The following is a 20,078-nucleotide window of genomic DNA, read 5'->3' as shown; positions in this document are numbered from 1 at the left end:
TGGGAAGAGTCACAACCTTTCATAATTTCTGCCCTCTTTTGGAAGAGTCACTTCCTTAGCTACTTCCCATTCCTTCCTTCTTCCATTGACTCTTCCTTGATTTACATGCTCTCTTATTTCTTTTTATCCTCCCTCTCCCCTCTCAAATGAGGTTCTCTTCTCCCTTTTAATCTCATGTTCGAAGGAGTCACAACTTTTCATTTTATGCCTTTTGACCATTCATTAACTTAGTTAAATTTTAATTATATTTAGTTTATATTTTAATTTAAATGTTATTTATATTCTTTTGTACTTTAATTTTATTATTATTATTATAAATTATTAAATCCCATTTCAAAGTGGGGACATTACAGTGACATGTCAGTTGTGGACACATGTTAGGTAGTGTTGCTTATCAACAAAGGGGTGTCTAAATCCAATGCAATATCTTGTTGCATAGGAGCAATATTTTTAAAATTTTAGTTAGCAATGACAGTGTATTTTGAGTTTCTCAAGGAAGAAGGATATGGAATTTCAGACTCTTTCAGTGTCATCACAAGTGGTGTCTATCTTTTTCTTCTTACATGGGTCATTGGCACCGTCATCCTCTCCAACACCGCCTCCAGCTACATTTGATACCCTTTACCAGAAGTTACACATCTTGCTAGAGAGACAGCTTAAGTACCTGATCTAGAGTCCAAGCTGACTCACCATCATATGTATAAGTAGTCCCTCCAGTGTACTAAACAACTCTTTTTCTAAACCACAATGTGTAGTCTACAACAATCCGAGTCTTGTTTTCAAGAGAGTGGTCCTTTGGCTTTAATTTGTCAATGGTAGTGACTGGCTCAAGAAAGACTTTTACTTGTAGGTACAAGGTGTTGAGACATGGACCAGCTAGGACTCGAACCTAGGACCTTCCATATGCTGCTGGAGTGCTCTACCACTGAGCTATTGGCCCCTCTTGGACCAGTCCATTGTCAATCCGGGTGTGGCTTATTTCCAACACTAACACCCCCCCTTAAGCCACACCTCTCGTGTGCTTGGGGCTCTTAGCCTGGACCTGGCTCTGATGCCATGTTGAGACATGGACCAGCTAGGACTCAAACCTAGGACCTTCCATACGCTGCTGGAGTGCTCTACCACTGAGCTACTGGCCCCTCTTGGACCAGTCCATCATCAATCCGGGTGTGGCTTATTTCCAACACCAACACAAGGGTGAGTATAGATGACATCAGTGATTCCTGTAGGAATCGTTACCAACTGGAAGACAGCGATTTGCTTGAATAAGAGCTGTGGGTAAGCCCATTTCCTTATGTCTTCTTCATCCCTGCAATTTGTTCAACAATCCTTCATAAAGGGGAATGCCCATGAATGTTTCCTAAAATAGACATAGTCCTTCCCTTTCAAAGAAAAAACATTTTTCAGTTAAAATGAGATTCTACTCTGCAATATCTTTTTCCACAGAAAACCCAACAGGAGTTGGGAAAAGCATATCTGTTTTACATGGTCTCTTTTGGAGGGTAGAGACAATTTGCTTTCAGTTTAATGCATTTATCCCATTAATTTATCATTAACATATTTTGGAAGTTTATACAACCAACCATTTAAACTGTTGAGACATGGACCAGCTAGGACTCGAACCTAGGACCTTCCATACGCTGCTGGAGTGCTCTACCACTGAGCTACTGGTCCCTCTTGGATCAGTCCATCGTCGGTCCGGGTGTGGCTTATTTCCAACACCAACACCCCCCCTTAAGCCACACCTCTCGTGTGCTTGGGGCTCCTAGCCTGGACCTGGATCTGATACCATGTTGAGACATGGACCAGTTAGGACTCGAACCTAGGACCTTCCATACACTGCTGGAGTGCTCTACCACTGAGCTACTGGTCCCTCTTGGACCAGTCCATCGTCGATCCGGGTGTGGCTTATTTCCAACACCAACATAAACCACATACTGGGATTTATGTGAACATCAGGAATTGGATGAATCAATCTGCATATTCACCAGTTATTACCAAATACTCCTCTAAAAATGACTTCCCTATTGTAGTTTCATACCTGTTTTATGCTCTCTTTTGGAGGATAGAAGCAATTTGTCTGTGAAATTCTATCACAATAATTTATTTTTAACATATTCGGTTGTTTATCTGAACCATTTTAACTACATACTTTGATTTATGTGAACATTTGGATTTGGATGAATCAATCTGCCAATCCACAAGTGATTACCATTCTTTTATCTGAAATCCTCCTTTGAAAATGATTTTCATACTGTAGTTGCAGTTGAGGGCAGTACATAAAAACAGGTGGTGTTGGTGATGGAGCACCTTTTTGACATTTAGAGAAAGCATAAATTATGGCCATGGCATACACCATTAGGTAAATCATGTAGAAACTAGCTTATCGGGTTCGCCCCTAGACACCCCTGGTTCGGGTTTGGTACGGTTCGAGTCCTTGGTTCGGGTCTGGTCCGGCCTTGGTTCAACTATGGTTTGAATTTCCCAGAGGGGTTCGACTTGGTTCGAACTCGGGTGGACCAAGATCGAACCAGGTCAAACCCGAGCGGACCCAGGTCGATCCCGGACAGCTGGGCGGCCCAAAACACACTTTTTAATGCAAAATTCTAATTTTTTTTGAAATCCGCCATGTAAAAAGTCAATTTTATACCTAAAGTTACTTCTAAAACATAATCTTGTCTCATTTCTCCTCATTTGTGTTGCAAACAAAAATTTTTTAACAACAGGTTGAAGGAAGGGTGAACAAAGTTTGGTTTCCAAGATCAAATAGGAGTTGAAGACTGATTTTTGAAGCTTCAACAAGTGCTGCAACATCATTTCCATACATTTGCAAGCTCCCATTGCCTACAAGAGGTAGATTTTTTAACATTTTTTTCCAACTACTTTTGTTTCACAAATTTTCAAACATGAAACATTAATTGTTTTTCATTATTTTGTTTTTGTTTTTGAATATGTTTATGTTATTTCTTTCCATAGGAACTAGAATGGCATCTACCTTTTCCTCCGTTGGCAATGAACAGACAATTACAAAACAAAGAAATGATTCGAATTCTCCCTTATGGAAGTATGTTGACATTTTAAACCCACTTCCAGGAGGTGGGGGAGGACGTTGGAGATGCCAAGGATGTGGTATTGAACGTAATAGTTCATATTATCGGGTAGTAGGCCATTTGTGTGGAATAAAAGGAAGAGCCATCAAAAAATGCCCTGGAAAAGATGGTAAACCTATACCAGATGAGACAATGATGAAATATTTTAAGGAGCATGAGGAGGCAGAAGAGAGAGAAGCCCGTAGATTGACTCAAACCACAGCAAAAAAAACAAGGGGAATGCAAACCCCATCTCATCCCGATGTTGTAGAACAAGACCACCCCTTCTTTTCCACAAATGAACCTGAAAATGAACCACCCTTGACACGCAAAAGAACAAAGGGGCCTTTAAAAACCACATTTCAAAATGAGAGTAGAGACATTGCTGACCAAGATATAGAAAGGTGCATTTGTGCAAATGGGTTGGCTTTCAATGTAGTTCGCTCCCCATATTGGAAGCAAATGATAAAAAGTGTTAGTGAAGCTCCAAGAGGGTATAAGGGCCCAGGTTATGAGAAGGTACATGGAACATTATTGGACAAAGAGGTGAAGAGGGTTGACGATGCATTGAAATCCATAAGGGATTCATGGGCAGAGACAAGTGTAACAATTGTTTCAGATGGGTGGAAAGATGCTAAAAATTGTCCCTTGATCAATGTCATAGCGGTGTCCCCTAATGGGGCAATGTTTTTGAAAGCTGTGGATTGTAAGATGGCCAATTTATTGCAGAAATTCTCATCTCCGCCATTGAGTTAGTGGGACCCCGCAATGTTGTCCAAGTCATAACGGACAATGCAAGAAATTGTAGAGCTGCTGGTTTGTTGGTTGAGGAACGCTATGATCACATCTTTTGGACACCTTGTGCGGTCCCTTCACTCAATCTTATGCTACAAAGGATTGGGACTAAAATAAAATGGATCAGAGATGTGTATGCAGAGGCTGAGGACATCCAGATGTTCATCACAAACCACCACATGTCTCAAGGGATTTTAAGATCCTTCTCGAAGTTGGAGGTATTGAAGGTAAGTGAAATAGTAATTTAATTTTACGTTTCCGATTTTTTTAATTTCAATGTTCATAATATCATTGTGTAAGCTATATTGTGTATTCTTCTTTAAAGTTTGGCTTTATTTTTTAATCATTTTGGCATTAATTTGTGTTATAGGTTGCTGAGACCTGTTTTGCAAAAAACACAATTGTCTTAAGATGACTTGTGAAAGTTAGAGTGGCACTATGCAATATGGTGATCAACACAATTGGACTATATGGAAGCAGAGTAGCAGTGAGAGGGTAGAAAAAATTAGGAAGAGAATATTGAATGAGAAATGGTGGGATCTTGTTACATATCTCCTAAGTATCACTGAGCCCATTATGAGTATGGTTTGCTATACCGACATGGATAGGCCTTGCATTGGTGAGATTTATGATGGCATTGACTCAATGCTTGAAAAAATAAAGCTCACTATAAATGCAAAAGAGAATGACCCCGAGGAGCAATTCTTCAAAGAAGTGAAAGCAATTATTGTAGAAAGGTGGAATAAGATGACCACTCCTTTGCATCTTCTTGCCTATGCATTGACACCAAAGTACTATAGCAGTTAGTTTCTTGATAAACCAGGAAGGATTCCACCATGGAGAGATCTAGAAGTATCTGATGGGTACAAGGCAGCATTTCTTAGACTATATCCTGATGATGATTTACGAGATATTGTTACAAATGAGTTCATAAAATTCGCAAATGGGAATGGTCTAAGTGTTGAGGCACTTCGTCATAGATCCAAGAAGGATGCTCATAGCTGGTGGTACTTCCATGGTGTATGCTTCCAACACCTACAACCCTTCGCTGTAAAAGTTTTATCACAAGTATGTTTAATTAATTAAAATTATCACAAGTTTATTTATAGTTTACTTTGTCTTCATAGGTTGCTAGTAATTTTTAATTTTAATTTTATTAATGTATAACTTTAATTGTTTACTTTGTCTTCATAGGTTGCTAGTTCATCTACTTCAGAAAGAAATTGGAGCACATACTCTTTCATCCACCCAGTAAAGCGCAATAGGTTGTTATCAAAAAGAGCAAAAAATTTAGTATATGTGCATTCCAACCTACATCTTCTTTCACACAAACAATGTGACTACACACAAGGGGAAACAAAGATATGGGATATAGAGCTAGAGCATACTGATTTGACACCTGATGACTTGGAGGGCGAGCAAACTTATAGTGCAAGTGCAAGTGGCGTTGGCTCATCTAATGTCAATGTCAATGATGATGAGGAGGAGGAGGAGGAGGATGAATTAGCTGATCCATTTGATGATTAAACTTTATATTGTTGAAAGTTGAAACAATGATACTTGAATATTTTGTCATCTTGATATTAAACTTGATGTATGTGATGCTATTATGGTATGATCATGATGCTATGATTACAAGTTTATGTTTGTTTTGTTGTTTATATGATGCTATGTGACATGCTAATCTTAATTCATGCTTACAGGCTGCACAAATATTAAAATATATATATATATATATATATATATATATATATATATATATAAATATAAAATATACATGTTTTTGTACTAACGAACCCAAACGAATCCAAACCCCTTTTCAAAATTTTGCCGTACCGGTGTACCGGTTCTTCGAACCTGAACCGGTGCCCGAACCCGAACTTGCAAGCTAGTGTAGAAACAATAAATGGTTTTGATTTTCATGAGTGTCACTGAATAGGATCATTTACAAACAACCTCCAATAAATAATCTATGTTCCTAAAGAGCAAGAAGAATATACTTGCACATACATATGTGAAATTTGAGAACTTTAACACTATCCACCTTGTTGGTCAATAGTGTGACCATGTCTCCCATTCAATCTGGAAGTTGCACCTAAATAAAATCTTAAGCACTCTATGGATTTGGAAAATTTTAGTTGAATAAAATCCTAGTCATTCTACAAATCTGCAAATTTGCTTTTGAACAAAATTTTAGGTAATCTACTGATATTTCACTGACAAGTTTTAAGCTAATTCTTGTTGATAGTCTCTAGGGACCTTTTTAAATTCTGAATAATGAATGCTTGGGCATCTGATATGAGAATCTCAATAACTCTCTCATGTGGTTGGATTCTGATTAAATTGTTAGTTTTTGAGTAATGACAACCCAAATAGTGTGTGAATCTCCCTATATACAAAGGTGTTATCAAGCTCTCGCCAAAGGATGGAAAGAAGACCGCCATGAAGAATTGGAGACTGATTACATTACTTAATGTGTTTTACAAAATCCTTGCAAAGATTATTGTTGTAAGGCTGGTTGATATCCTCCCAAACTTTGTCAGCAACATCCAAACAGGGTTTTTTAAAGGTAGAAGGATCCACCCAATACCCTAATAGGGTTTATTAAGGGTTTGTAAGCAACACCCAAACGGGGTTGAAGGATCTCAAGTTAGAAGGTATTACAGTTGCTTTCAAATGGATCATTAAATCCTTGGAGGAGGGTAATAAACCCTGGAAGTTTTTTGTTAAAAACAACATTAAACTATTAACCCCAAGCAAGATAAGTCATGGGAGCTGCTTCCTCTCAGCGATTTAATTGCAGGCAACTTTCCTGTGGCTTCCATAGGATCCACTGTTTTCAAAACTATTTGGAAGGCCTGGGAGAATGTTAGGGTCTTTTTTATAATAAGATCAGTAGGGAGAGGTCTATATGGTGGAATCTCTACCATAGAGGTAAATCCGTAGCCCACTTACAAGGATACTCTTCTAGAAAGTGGTACCTTAAAGGTATTAAGTGTTTTAGTGACATTCTTGATGAAGGCCAGCTTAAATCTTGGGCCTCTCTAAGCTAGCAATTTGACCTCCCCCCTTCCAATTGGAGAACTTATACTGTGCCTAGAGTAGTATGCATCCCTTTGCATCTTTCTAAAATTTGCTATACTGACAATGTTAGTTTTATAAGTTTTAAATGGTCTGATGGAACAAATTTATAGAAAATTAATGCTAAATTGATCTACAAGACGCTTTGCAGTAACTCTCATTTATTTGATTATCTGAACCAAACTTGGCAGGCAAATTTGTCTAACAAAAATTGACATGAGATTTTCAGCAGATCGTGGAATAACTCTATTGAGCCTAAAAAGTCATGTTTTGAATGGTTACTCTTATTGCAAAGATTCCCTTATAAGATGTTTAATGCTGATACTGAATTATGCAGTATTTGCAGGAAACCTGAAACTATTACATATCTTTTTTGAATGTTTTATTGCAAAAGAAATTTGGAACCATTTTTGTTCTAGCTTGGAAGGGTGGAAAGACAATATCATTTGCTGTGAGATTTTGTTTGGCAATATTGATGGGCTGAATAAAGAATGCAACTTATTCTGGTTCATTTTCTCTACTGAAATCTTATGGCAAATTTGGATTTTGAGAAACGAGGATAAGTTTCAAGGGACTAAGAGGGCGCTTACTGAGAGACTCATTTTTGTCAATGTTGCAATGTAGGTTACCTTAACCTTGGAGGTTTCAAGATTCAAATTGATGAAGCTCTTGGAAGTTGGCACAGTCCGAGTCAACATATCTGAAGGGAAATATGGACCACCTAGGCACTCAACAGGGAGGAAAATAAACCCTTTTTGCATGGTTTGATGGAATTTGTAAGGAAGTACAACGAGGATAAGCCTACTGATGACAAGATTACTGAGAACCAACCCAAGGAGAAGGAAAAGAACAAAAAGAAAGACAAGGCCAGATATCACATCAACCAAGGAGAGAACTCAGTCATTGAATCTGTATATTCTAATGAGGATATGTCTGATATTGACCCCCCCATTGGCTGGAGGGACTTGGATCAATACACTGAAAGCAAAAACTTTTAACAGCAAAAGATAACATGTTGCCTTTTTGTACTAAGTTTTTCTTTGCTTACTACAATTTATACCATAGACTAGTAATATGTGGATAAGGCAGGTTGCAATCATATGGGTCAGTCAAATTTCAGGTGGATTAAATGCAGGTTACAGACATATGGCGTAAGCAAGAAATTTGAAGAGAGGGCAGACATTTTACTGTTTTGTATATACTCAATACACACAGAAGTATAACTTTCTTGTATATGCTAAGTACATACTGATGTATCAAATATGTATAGGCATTAATAGTTACAGTTATAGTCATGAAGCCCTACATGGCTACGACAACACTTTACATGATTTTTTGGTGACAGCTATATGTTGTCCTGATACTTAAATTGTTCATATTTGTATGTTTACAAACAATTTTTAATATAAAAAAAATAGCGAGCTGAATGAAGTGAATGAGTTGAATACCTTATAGTTGGTATTTGCTTAATGATGCATGTTGAGTAGAGGCCATCTCGTGTTGGTTCAAAGTTATTTGAATATGTTTGTGAAATTTATCTCCAGACCTATAGGACTCTATGTATAGGCTCATAAATCAGTTGATTGTGATGTACTTATCTAGGTCCACTTGACCAGTATTGTAAATCCTATTATGTATAACTCCTACAAGTGTGAGCCTTAGAGATATTTGAGTCATGATGGGCAATCACTGGAGCGTGCCAATGCTTGATGCCTGGCTACAAGGGATTAGTTGGTACTTGGTATTCACCTGGTTCACGAAGGTGAAGGTTGCGAAGGGCTACCTTGGATATGATACCGTAATAGTTGTGTGAGTAGTTACCCTATCATGCGGGTAACAATAACCGGAGCTAACCGTTGTGTTGGGAGGGTTAGCAAGCAGTCACCTATAGCATGGGGGTGATTGATGCCAAGTGCTACTTGGGATTGTGAAGAAGATAGCTGACAATATCACTTAGGTCAGTGGGTGTTTATGTTGGAAGTTACTTTTTCCTAGGTGGACAAACTTGTTGTTAGTGGCCTATAGGCGATTGAAGTTGGAATTCATTGGGCTAGGTTGGTATACCATTTGTGGAAATCTTTGGGGCAGAGGACATACCCTCGATGTAGTATGGGATACATTTAATCCTTTTCTTAGATGTCAGATGGTATGCTTGGCCCTAATGGGTTGAGAATGGACCCTTGGTGTAGTATGGTATTGTTGTGACCATTTCACACATCGCCCCATTAAAATGGGGACCCCCTCTTTTTGCTCGTTTCGCCATGTTCCTCTCTCTGCTTTTTAGGGTTTTGGGTAAGTGAGTGAGTCGTCTGGACTAGGGTTGAGCCTTAGGTTTTTTGTTTTGATGTTTTTTGGCCAGAGTCCAGTCCATTTTGAGAGCTATTGAGCATCCTCACGTAGATGCAATTTTGAGATAGGGTGAATCTGTTAGGGGGTCAAGTAAGTCTGTCTAGGTTTAGTCGGAATTTTGAATGCAAGTCCAAATTTTGCCTAAGTGTTAATGATGGAATTAGGGAATTTTGTCCGATTGGATTTTTGACCAAATTTTGGAAATCTTGATAATTGATCCCGAGCATTGGAAATAGCTTAATTTTGCCTTGTGAAGTGATTGAGGTCCTAAAACCTTGATATTTTGGCCTATGGAAGCAAGTTCGCTCCTGTCCCTCAGTCAGGGACCAGGGCGAAAATCATATTTTTATGCATCTTGGTTATTAATTTGTTTCACTTATCTTGTGCAAGGTTGCCAGGAGATGCAGTTGAACGTAAATTGAAAGTTTTGAAGATTTTGAGTTTCAAAAATGGCAAATTTTTGGAGTTTGAGGCCAAATCGCTCCTGTCCCTCATTGAAGGACCGGAGCTTGTTTCTCAAAATTTCACTGTCCTTGCAGGACCAAGACAATTTTTGGATTGGGGGATATCAAGGAGGACATCTTTTGTCCATTGAATATAATTTGAAGAAATTTGCAAACAAGGAAATGTGCCAGAAGGACAAAATCGCCCCTGTCCCTCACTGAAGGACCGGAGCTTGAAATCCAAAATTGCCTTGTTCTTGAAAGATTTGAACGATTTCGCGATTTGAGAAGATCAAAGGAGGTATGTTTTATCAGTTGAATACAACTTAAAAGTGCCATCATGAAGAAAATTGGCCCTAGAAGCAAAATCGCTCTTGTCCCTCTGCCAGGGACCAGGGCGAATTTTAATGATAGCTCCCGTCCCTCTCTTAGGGACTAGAGCGATTTGCTTGAAAGACAGGTTTTTGGCAAAGTGAAGTGAAGTTTTAAGTTTGAGGCAAGCAAAAGGTGGCGTAACGAATCTATTGAATATAATTTTGAAGAGTGCAAGACGCCAGTGAAGCCCATATTGTCCTAGGCGCTCCTGTCCCTCTCCCAGGGACCAGAGCGATTTCCTCCTAAGGCGAATTTCCCACGAAGTTAAAGTAAATTCCATGTCAAAGGTAGGTGAAAGGGAGCATAATGAGTCCGTTGAAAACAAGTTTGAAGGTTGGCAAAGCACGAACGAGCTTATAAGTGAAAGTGCGCTCCTGTCCCTCAGCCAGGGACCAGGGCGAAATCAAGGCTATCTAATATTTCCCTCCAAGTTTAAACCACTCCAAGCCAAGGTACAAGGGGGCAATGATGTTTGGAATGCCTCGAAGAGAAAGTAAAGTGTCAAAGACCGCAAAAGTGATGAAATTACCCAAGTTCGCTCCTGTCCCTCTCCTAGGGACCAGAGCGAAATGTCCAAGTGTGTGTAATTTTGACTTGCCACTCCCATTTCAAACGTTCAAGAAGGAATAAAGGGAACTATTTTACACTGTGAAGACAATTGCAAGTTGATATAAACAAGGATGAGCCCAAGGAACAAAGGTTCGCTCCTATCCTTCAGTCAAGGACCAGGGCGATATTCACTAGACTGGTCATTTCTTTCAAAAACCACGTCAAAGCAAGGTTACACAAGATCCGAAATGTCATTTGAAGGGTGATGAACAAGGAGTTAAGGTTAAAAGATAACAAATTTGAGCTAAAATGTAAAGTTTGCTCCTGTCCCTCACCAAGGGACCAGGGCGATATTCACTTGAATATCAAATTTGCCTTGTAAAGGACAAGTAAACTATGCGGGGAATGAATGAATAAAGTTGTTACTTAAATTGGTGATTGAAGAGGCGAAGACCAAGGAGTAAATGCAAAAGTTCGCTCCTGTCCCTCACCAAGGGACCAGGGCGATTATGATCTTAAGAGGCATTCATCTACAAAATTGAATGGATCAAGCTCAAGATTCCCAATGAAGATGCCAGTTTCAACGTAGAGGAAGTGGTTTTGAACGTAAAAGGCGAGAAATTCAAGAGCAAAATGCTAAATCGCTCGTGTCCCTCTCCCAGGGACCAGAGCGATATGGTTAATATCCTTTACATCTCTCAAGTGTTTGGCGCCAATAAATTTTTGAATTATTTTAAATGCTTAATTTCGATAAACCTTGAAATATTTAATTAAAATTAGCATTTAAAATAGCGCATGAAACATTTAATGATTAATTTTGCCTTTTAAAAAATCGAAATAATTAATTATAAAGGCATTTTAATTAATAAATTAAATAAAAAAGGGAGAGCGCTTAGATTTTATTTTCCATATTTTTACAAAGTCGGCCTTCCTTTTTATTTAAAATTTATTTATTATTAGCCTATTTTCAAAAGTCGGCCCATGGGAGATTGTAGAGGTGAGCGCCTATAAAGGAGAGGTGTGATATCACATTTCAAATCATCATTTAATCATCATTGTTGCATGCGATTTTGGAGAAGACAAGGAAGTGCGAAATCTCATCAAGGGGAGTGCGAATTGTGGAGTGAATTTGCCTTCAAGGCGTTGGAAGACCCCAAAGTTGGCGAAATTGATAAACGGAGGCGCCTTTGCTAGAGGAGGACCACATTGATACTTCAAATTTCGATTTTGCTTAGGCGATTTCCTTATTTTTGCATCTTTTTAGAGTTAGCTCTCAAGAAAGGTATGGCGAAGATCCCTTGTCTAAATTTTGAATATTGATCGTCAGTCTTAATCTTGAAATTTTGAATTTTGGAATTTTGAAATTTCAGTAGCTCAATCGTATTTAGGAAATGATAACTCAAAGACTTATCATGAAGTTTCCTAAATTCAATCTTTAATCTAATCTATGTTTATGCATTGCAAAATCTATTTCTTATTATGAAATGTTGTGTAGGTGTTACGATGGCGACCCCGAAGGCGGGAGCATCCACCAGTCGTCCAGCTCTCATGAAGGAAGATCAAAAGAACGAAGAATTGGAGACTAAGATCGTGTCTAAGTGGAGCAACATTGGAGATACCAACTTGGGAAACTTCAGTACGAAGAAGTTCCGAGAGGTCCCTTATATTGGCAAGCCATCACCTGTCGCCAGGAGGATAATTGAAAGTGGCATCATTAAGGCAGCCGGCTTCCCTCCAGCAGTCCAGTGCCATGAGTTGATGATCGAGTGTGCTCGCCATTATGATCCACAGTCGAGATCGATCGTATCCAACGAGGGAAACACTTTGGCTTACCTTTCAGAGGAAGCTATAAGTGAGGCTTTCCATCTTCCAGAGCACAGAGATATGATCTACAAAAGCATAGAAGGAGCCAGGTCCATGTACGAAGATGATCCAGATGCTTGCCTAAGCATCATCAACAAGAATTGGTTACTCAAGAGTCGTCCTCGCCTGAGCAAGATCCCGAACACACCACATAGGATTGACTTCCAGGAGGAGTACAGAGATTTGATAACACTGCTCAACCGAGTCACCGGAGCTCCTCAAGCCTTCTATTTTGAGAAGCGGATGTTCTACTTCATCCAAGTGATAGTTCAAGGAAAAGGAACAATTCATTGGGCTAGAATGATTAGCCATTGCTTGGACGTACAGTTAAGGAGATTGAAGGCTACCAAGTCTTTCCACATGAGTTCATACGTCATATATGCCTTGATCAGGAGCTTTGAGTATGCAAGACTACCTCACAGAGGAGTGATTGGAAGAGGACCCGGCGAGGTCAGAGTTTGTGATTCCTATGTTCACTTGCATCATCCGCCAGGAAGTAACTACAAGTTAGTCAATGATACCTTCACGATGAACATCACAAGGACGTTGCAAGGTGGGATTCACAATAGGCTATCTCAGGATGCACAAGAGCTAGTAAAGAGGTACGGTGCTTGGTTTATCCAATTTCCGAAATTTACTTATATTAGAGTTCATGGATGTCCTTCACCTCCATACATGTTGCCGAGATATCCGACAGACAGAATAGTGTTGCTTGAGGTAACTAGACAGTTGGCAGCTTATGCGAAGGCATTCAGACACAGACATGGAAATGGAGTTCCTGTGCCTATCATATTAGGGAATTTAGTTGAGGTATGTCCTAATGCTCTAGCGATGGATGATGCAGAGAAGGAATTAGCTTTATATTCATTTTCATTCTTTGCCTTAAGAGAGAGCTTTGATCCTTATGGGTATATAGAGGAGACAGTCGGTAGAAAATACAGGCATGAGTTTCAGATAGAAGACTTTGTGATGAATCTCTTAGATGATCTTGAAGTGAAAAGAAAGATGCATTCTAGATTGCCTTTGGATTTCGTCAGGAAATGCAAGATTTATAGAGTGGCCGACCAAGCTCAGGACGGTGGCAGACATCTCCAATCATCCTATGATCGAGAAAGCAAATCAGTGAGGTTAGATTGGAATGAACCCGAGGTTGTGGATCTAGATGCTTTGATGGCTCCAGTCTTGTCTTGTACTCGCAAATGGGTTGATGTGCAGCATCAGAAGTTGAGAGAACAAGGCATATCTATGACTTTTACTTTAGAGGAAAGGCCAGCTGAAGGTGGAGCTAGTGTCAGTGAAGGTAATCCTAATCCCAGAAATACCAGCGAAGGCAACCTTCGAAGCGTAAGTGAAGGCAATCTCCATCCAAGAGGCTCGAAGAGGAAAGAGAGACCTGAGAAAAGAGAATCCTCTAAGAAGAAGCAAGAGGCCAACCGAGACCGTTCATCCGGCACATCTTCTCGACCAGAGAAGAGGACATTTGAGATAGAGGAGTCTATGGAATCAATGGTACAAAACGATAAAGAAGGACAGGCACCTCGAAGGTCACCAAGTGGATCTCTCCAAGATAATGAGCTACATGAAGATAAGGAAGATAACGAAGTAACATCTCCTCCCAGAGAAGAAGAAACATTGCCTAAGGAGATACAGGTTAAAGAAACAAGATCTGCCATCCCAGATTGGTTAAAGGAAAGACTAACAAGGGTGATTGTGATCGAAGACGAAGACAATGTGATTGATTTAGAGAGCCTTGTTGGAAAATCTCAGGAAGTGACAGAGAAGAAGAAGGCTACTAAGATGTCCAAGATGATCAGAGATGAGACCGGATCCAGGAAATTGCAGATAGCTACACCGACAGTGGACAAATATGAAGGTGAGATCCTCGCAGAAGAATATGATGTAGAGACACTTGAGCTTGGTCCACTCACAGCTGAGCAGACACTAGATGAGGCCACCGATTCATTTGAAGCATTAAAAGACAAGCTTAGGGAAGAAATGGAGAAAAATAGAAAGCTTGAGAGAGAGGTCGGTGCATGGAGAACATATTTCAGCCATCTCAATCAGCCTTTGGGACGTCAGGATCCAGCAGTATCTCCTATGCAGGCACTTCCCCTTCAATCAATTGGTGAGGCAGAGAGAGTCAGGAGTTTGGTCCAGCTTATGGGCTCTTGGATTGACAAATCTCATACAGTTGCCATGGAATTTGCAACGAGGATGATGCAGACCATTCATAGGGCTATCCAGGTTCTTGAGATCATCCACAACTTGATGATAACGGTAGCCGCCTTTGCTCATACTAAAGATGTTATCATTCCTGTCTTGCAAGTAATCAGACAAACATTGAGGAAGGTCCTAGTATAGGAAAAGATAATGGATGGAGGACCTCATAGTTTACTTCAGTGGTCGACCCTACTCCAGATGAAGGAAGTTCTCTTCGAGGACATCAGTACTAGATGCAATCATGTTGAGGAGGTTATCCACCCGATCCAGGACAGAGTGTTTGAGGTACTACGTACTATTCTTGGCAGGAGGATCGAAGTTGAGACAGATGTGGATTTGCAGGAATTGGAGGAAAGAGTTAAGGTCATCTTTTGCAAAGATTCGAATGTTATCACAGATGAGCAACGGGACCAAATGTTTGTTATCATGCTCCTGATTGAGAAGACCAAAGAACTTGAACCTGGATGGGACGTTGCTCTTCTCAAGGCATTTGATCAGGTCATCCACTTAGAAGAACGAATGAGGAATCTTCCCGAGATTCCAATTGCTGAGATCGAAGGAATCGTATCTAGATTCATTGCATATGCTAAAAAGGAGCATTGGAAAGGGAATAAGATTCTAGAAGAAAGATTGCTATAGATGACATGGCACTTTAATTGTCATTGGTCTATGTCTCCTAGATTTTTGTGCCAAATTTAATATTTGGCTATGCATTTAATATTGTTCAGAAAAAATGGGGCTATTTGTAATAAACCCTAATTAGGGTTTAGGTGTCATAATCTTGGCCATTGATCTTCTTTTTGATCTGGACCGTTCATTGTAATTGAGGATGCTATATATACCCTCATTTCTTTCATTTTGTAAATAGAAAACTAGAGATTAAGGAGAAATTAGAGAATTAGAGAGATATTAGAGATTAGCAATTTGATTTGTAGCAAGATTGAGCTTTGAAGAAGGAATTTCAAACAATTGTTGTTCATGATGGCTTTGAGATCAATAAAATATTGAAGTTATGGTGTTTTATTGCAATTCTTGTGGCTATCTTCATGGTTGTTCACTTTCTTGAATCATTCTCAATCAAAGTAGCGTTTTAATTTGAAGGACAAAGTGTTAGACTTGATCTTTGGTAGGATTCACTTTCCAAACCACTAGCTTCTTGCTGATTGTAGGAACGCCTTGCGTGGTCAACTGGATAAACTTGAATCACCCAAACCTTCAATCGTCATTGAACCTTGGATATGTGCCTTTGTGGTAGTGTCCATGATCCTTGATGAATTTTAAGATCATTTGTTACCTTAGAAGATCGCATCAATTTCAATTGAGTTGTTATTTTATGGCAATATTGAAGTTGGTAGAATCTTACCAAGTCTCGTCCACATTGAGTCATTCTTAGGGTTAGATTAGACTAGATCTCTTGTAAGCCCCACTCTTTTGATATTTTTGAGAACTTGTTTAGTTTAGGAAATTCTACTTCGGAAACGTAAGGCCCCTTGATGACACAACAATCACAACGACCACTGGTGCTTATCCACACGTAGAGACCCTACTTAAAAGAACATTGGAGTCACCCTAATTGATCCTTCTTGCGATATCTTCAGCAGTTAGAGACTTTATTCAAGAGAGGATAAGGTACCCTTGGGTATTTTATTGTGTATGATTGTGTACAAAATACACGTCAACAGGTATACATCAAATCCTCTTCCTAGTTGCTCGTTGGTGCAGAAGATTGGGGAAAAGAATGTGACCCACGATGTGGTGTGCAATGTATCGACATTCCGTTTCTATCTGGGATGCACTATGTGCAGGTGTGTGTTAACCATTGTGGATTGACTGAATCACTGCATATGTAATGTGGGTTGGAGCTACTCATCATTTATATGTGACGTATGCTAGAGCTAGTCACTATGTATACGTGATGTATGCTTTAGCTGGTCACTGTGTATATGTGATGTATGCTAGAGCTAGTCATTGTGTATTTGTGATGTATGTCGGAGCTAGTTACTATGTATATGTGGTGTGTGTTGGAGCTAGTCACGTTTGGTATATGTGATGTACGTTCAAGTTAATCTCTATGGGAATTGGGTGATTATGGAATGATATGACTCCTATGTGTTTTGTGTATGTTTGTACACTAATGAGTGGTAACGTTTGGTATGGAACCAATACTTGATGGCAAATAGTTATCATGCTATTATAATTGGGCTAAGTTAATAGGTTACATTTAATTAAGAGTTGGGGTTTGTAGAGAGTCAAATATTTCACATAAGAGGAGATAATGAACTCCCTCTAACATTGGTGGGCAAACTATAAAGCCTTTTATTTTTCATAAGGGATACAAAGGTAGGGTCATCATGAATGAACTCTCAAGGCTTAGGTTTGGGTCTAGGGATGAGCCTAACCTAGGAAGCTTACCACTTTCATGTGTAAGCATATAAGTGGTGACATTGAGTTGGTGCCACCATGGAGAACAGAGAAGCTATGAAGTCGGCACTTCTAAGCTAGATGGAAAATGTTTGGTTGATTAAGTTGGTAATCATTGTGAAGTGAAAAAATAGATTTGCAGCGACCAAGGGGTGGATTATACACTACTCTGATGAATCGACAAATTTTCATTTTTCTATCTTATTTTTTGTGTTTTTAATTGTTCCTGCTTTTGACTTTGACTTTAATATTTATTTTCTTGTTTCCTGGCATTCAAGTCTGGAGATTGACCATGGTGGAAGAATTGGTAGCTATGCTCATAATAATATAAAGCTACTGTTATAACTTATAATTATATTAATATATTTTATATTTCATATATATATTTATATAAATTGATATTAGAAATATATTTTATTTTACTAATATATTTCAAATTTCACAATATCATGTTTTTGATTGTTGATATTTATATTTAATAAATATTTATTATTTATTAAAGAAAAGCCTTATATAATTTTTATATCCTTTGTTTGGATGAACCCAAACCGAATCCAACCGCAGATAATTCTTGACCGAATCTGCAAACTGATGCCCCAAACTAGAACCAGTGCCAGGATTGGCTTATTTGGTGACCTATGCCTTATTACATTAACTAAATTTTCTGTTTACAAGATTACAAGTTACATGATAAGTGAATCTTGTACACTAGGAAGGCTTTTTATTTTTTTTCTTAAATCCTTAGGTCTTTCTCTCAATAAAGCTGTTTTATAGTCTTTCTGTACCATCTTTTCAATTGCTGGCTCCTGCGAAATGTATTTCTTTAGTCAAGATGGTACTGGTGTTTAATTAGCTAATTTTACACTACAGTAGTAGTAGTTAGTCATGGTCATATCTTAGTATTCAACATTCTTCTATTGGCATGCTTTTCAAGGATGTATTCTGTATTGTGGTAGGATGGATTGCTTACCTTTAATGGAGCTAGGCTTCTTTCCTGAATTACTCATGTACTAAATTAAATCAACATTTGGGTTTGTTTATCATATTATGATTTCTGTTTCAATTTGTTGTTCACCTAAATTATTTGGAATCGCCTTCCAATTTCTAATTTAGTAATTGCTTATGCTGGGGCTTTTCATCCTTATTTTGTTTAGTTAGCTGAATCTTGGTGGCTTTTTTGTAATGAACAAGAATACTTCTGGATGTAATCATTTAAGAGTTTTGAACTTCCAAAATCATTCTTGTTCACTATTATGTTCAGTGGAAATATTATTTCTTTTATCACTACCGTTCATGGGAGGGAACTATGTATTTTTGTAATAAATATTCAGTGATTAGCCACAATTATTTAATTATACACTAACAGTTGTTTTAAAATGGTTTTACGGATTTCATGATATTTAATCCTAGTTAAGAGTATTATATAACTCATAAAATACCCAACACTCCATGTAATTTTTCTCATCTCATTCCTTTTGTAGGAAAAACAGAAAACATTTTGAGAGTACAGGAACTGCTAGCGGCATCTGGATTCATGCAGACAGTTCCAAGCACATTTGTGTGTGCTAAGGTGAAGATAACTTTGTCAATTTTTTTGTTCCTAGGCATGTATGATGGTGTTGGAATAGATGGGAAATACTAAGTTGCTGTGTTGTGTAGGCTTATCTATTGAAGCAGCAACCTCAAGAGGCAGCTAAAGTCATTTTCAAATTCAATCAGGCATGCTACCTTGTCAGTATAAGTCAAAATTAATTTTGAACACAAATATAATCATGTGCAAATTATAAGAACTGTTATTTGTCTCAGGAGAATCAGTCTGAGACAAAGAAGTCTGCAGTTTATCAGGAACTAGAACTACTGGTAGATCAATGGCCAGAGGTGGTGATTGTTAAGCAAGCTAAAGTTGACAGGAAGGTAAATTTGAATGGTAGTTGTGTTAATAAATAAGCAGTTTTATTGTTAAAAATTTCTTTTAATATATTTCATTTCTTGGCAATGTTCTCATTCGCAGGCCTTCTCTTCTAAGTTGAAGGATTGCATCTCTAAGATGTTCAATCATCTTCAGAATATGGGATTTGAAGTTTCATTGAATGTTGACGAAAGGTATTGCTCAAAAATCAAGAAGACCACATAAAATTTATGGAATTTATATTTCAAATTATTTGTAATCATGGTCAGCCAGTCTACCTGATAAAATCTGAGAGAAATTCTATTAAGTGCTTTTAATGTTAGAAGAACCAAACCAACATGTGACAATTCCCATTGCTGATATCACATCTCCAAATCATGAGGTTAATGCACAGTATTTTTGGTTCATCTTGAAAACCTGAATGCTGTGCCTTTTGTGGGGCGTGCTATAAATATTTAATTTGTTACTGTTGTAGAGCTGCAAATATATGTACCTAATTTCCTATTCTGAGAAAACACAAAGTTTTGATCAACAGGCGGAACAAAAGCTTCAAGAAACATTTAGGTGATTAAGTGCTGTTGAGTCTGCACATTTTTAGAGATCCAGAATTTTTGCTTTCGTAACTGTAGATCATTTTTAATTTGGTATTGCTGTGGGTATTATTCTGCTCTAATTCTATCCAGAACGTTATGTTTGTATTCAGTTAAAATTAAAAGCATCTTTGAACTTAAAAAAATAAAAATTTAAAACTTGTGTTTTATAATAATTGAAGGATAGTAGGCAGGGACATTTAAATCATTGGGCACAAAAAAATAAAAAATTTAAATTTTTTAATCATACTGTCAATTTAAATAGTTTCTTATTTGAGTGGATGCAACAAATTCAAAGTGCAAAGTAGATAGAATTTTGTGTTGGCATAGTAGTGAGATGCTGAGGTTCTGGAGATAATCATTTGGAATACGAAGCTTGTAAAGAGAGCTTCAC

At 38.2% G+C, this 20,078-nt stretch overlaps 1 protein-coding gene across 3 annotated transcripts in view; it reads left to right on the top strand.

Moving 5' to 3' along the window:
* LOC131048284 (uncharacterized) overlaps positions 1-19,767 on the top strand; it is a 69,918-nt gene extending 50,151 nt beyond the window's left edge. Inside the window, exons 8-11 of one of the 3 annotated variants that reach the window (XM_057982179.2) lie at positions 18,676-18,755; positions 18,845-18,916; positions 18,992-19,099; positions 19,197-19,767. In XM_057982179.2, the coding sequence (XP_057838162.1) occupies positions 18,676-18,755; positions 18,845-18,916; positions 18,992-19,099; positions 19,197-19,319 (383 nt within the window). In that variant the 3' untranslated portion in view covers positions 19,320-19,767. Of the gene's footprint in view, positions 1-18,666; positions 18,756-18,844; positions 18,917-18,991; positions 19,100-19,196 lie in introns of all 3 variants that reach the window. The other 2 variants (XM_057982178.2, XM_057982180.2) reach the window with 2 other exon arrangements.
* Positions 19,768-20,078: the final 311 nt, after the last annotated feature.

The sequence above is a fragment of the Cryptomeria japonica genome, chromosome 9 (genome assembly GCF_030272615.1).
Source record: "Cryptomeria japonica chromosome 9, Sugi_1.0, whole genome shotgun sequence".
Taxonomy (NCBI): Eukaryota; Viridiplantae; Streptophyta; class Pinopsida; order Cupressales; family Cupressaceae; genus Cryptomeria; species Cryptomeria japonica.
This window is presented reverse-complemented; position numbering and strand designations above follow the sequence as displayed.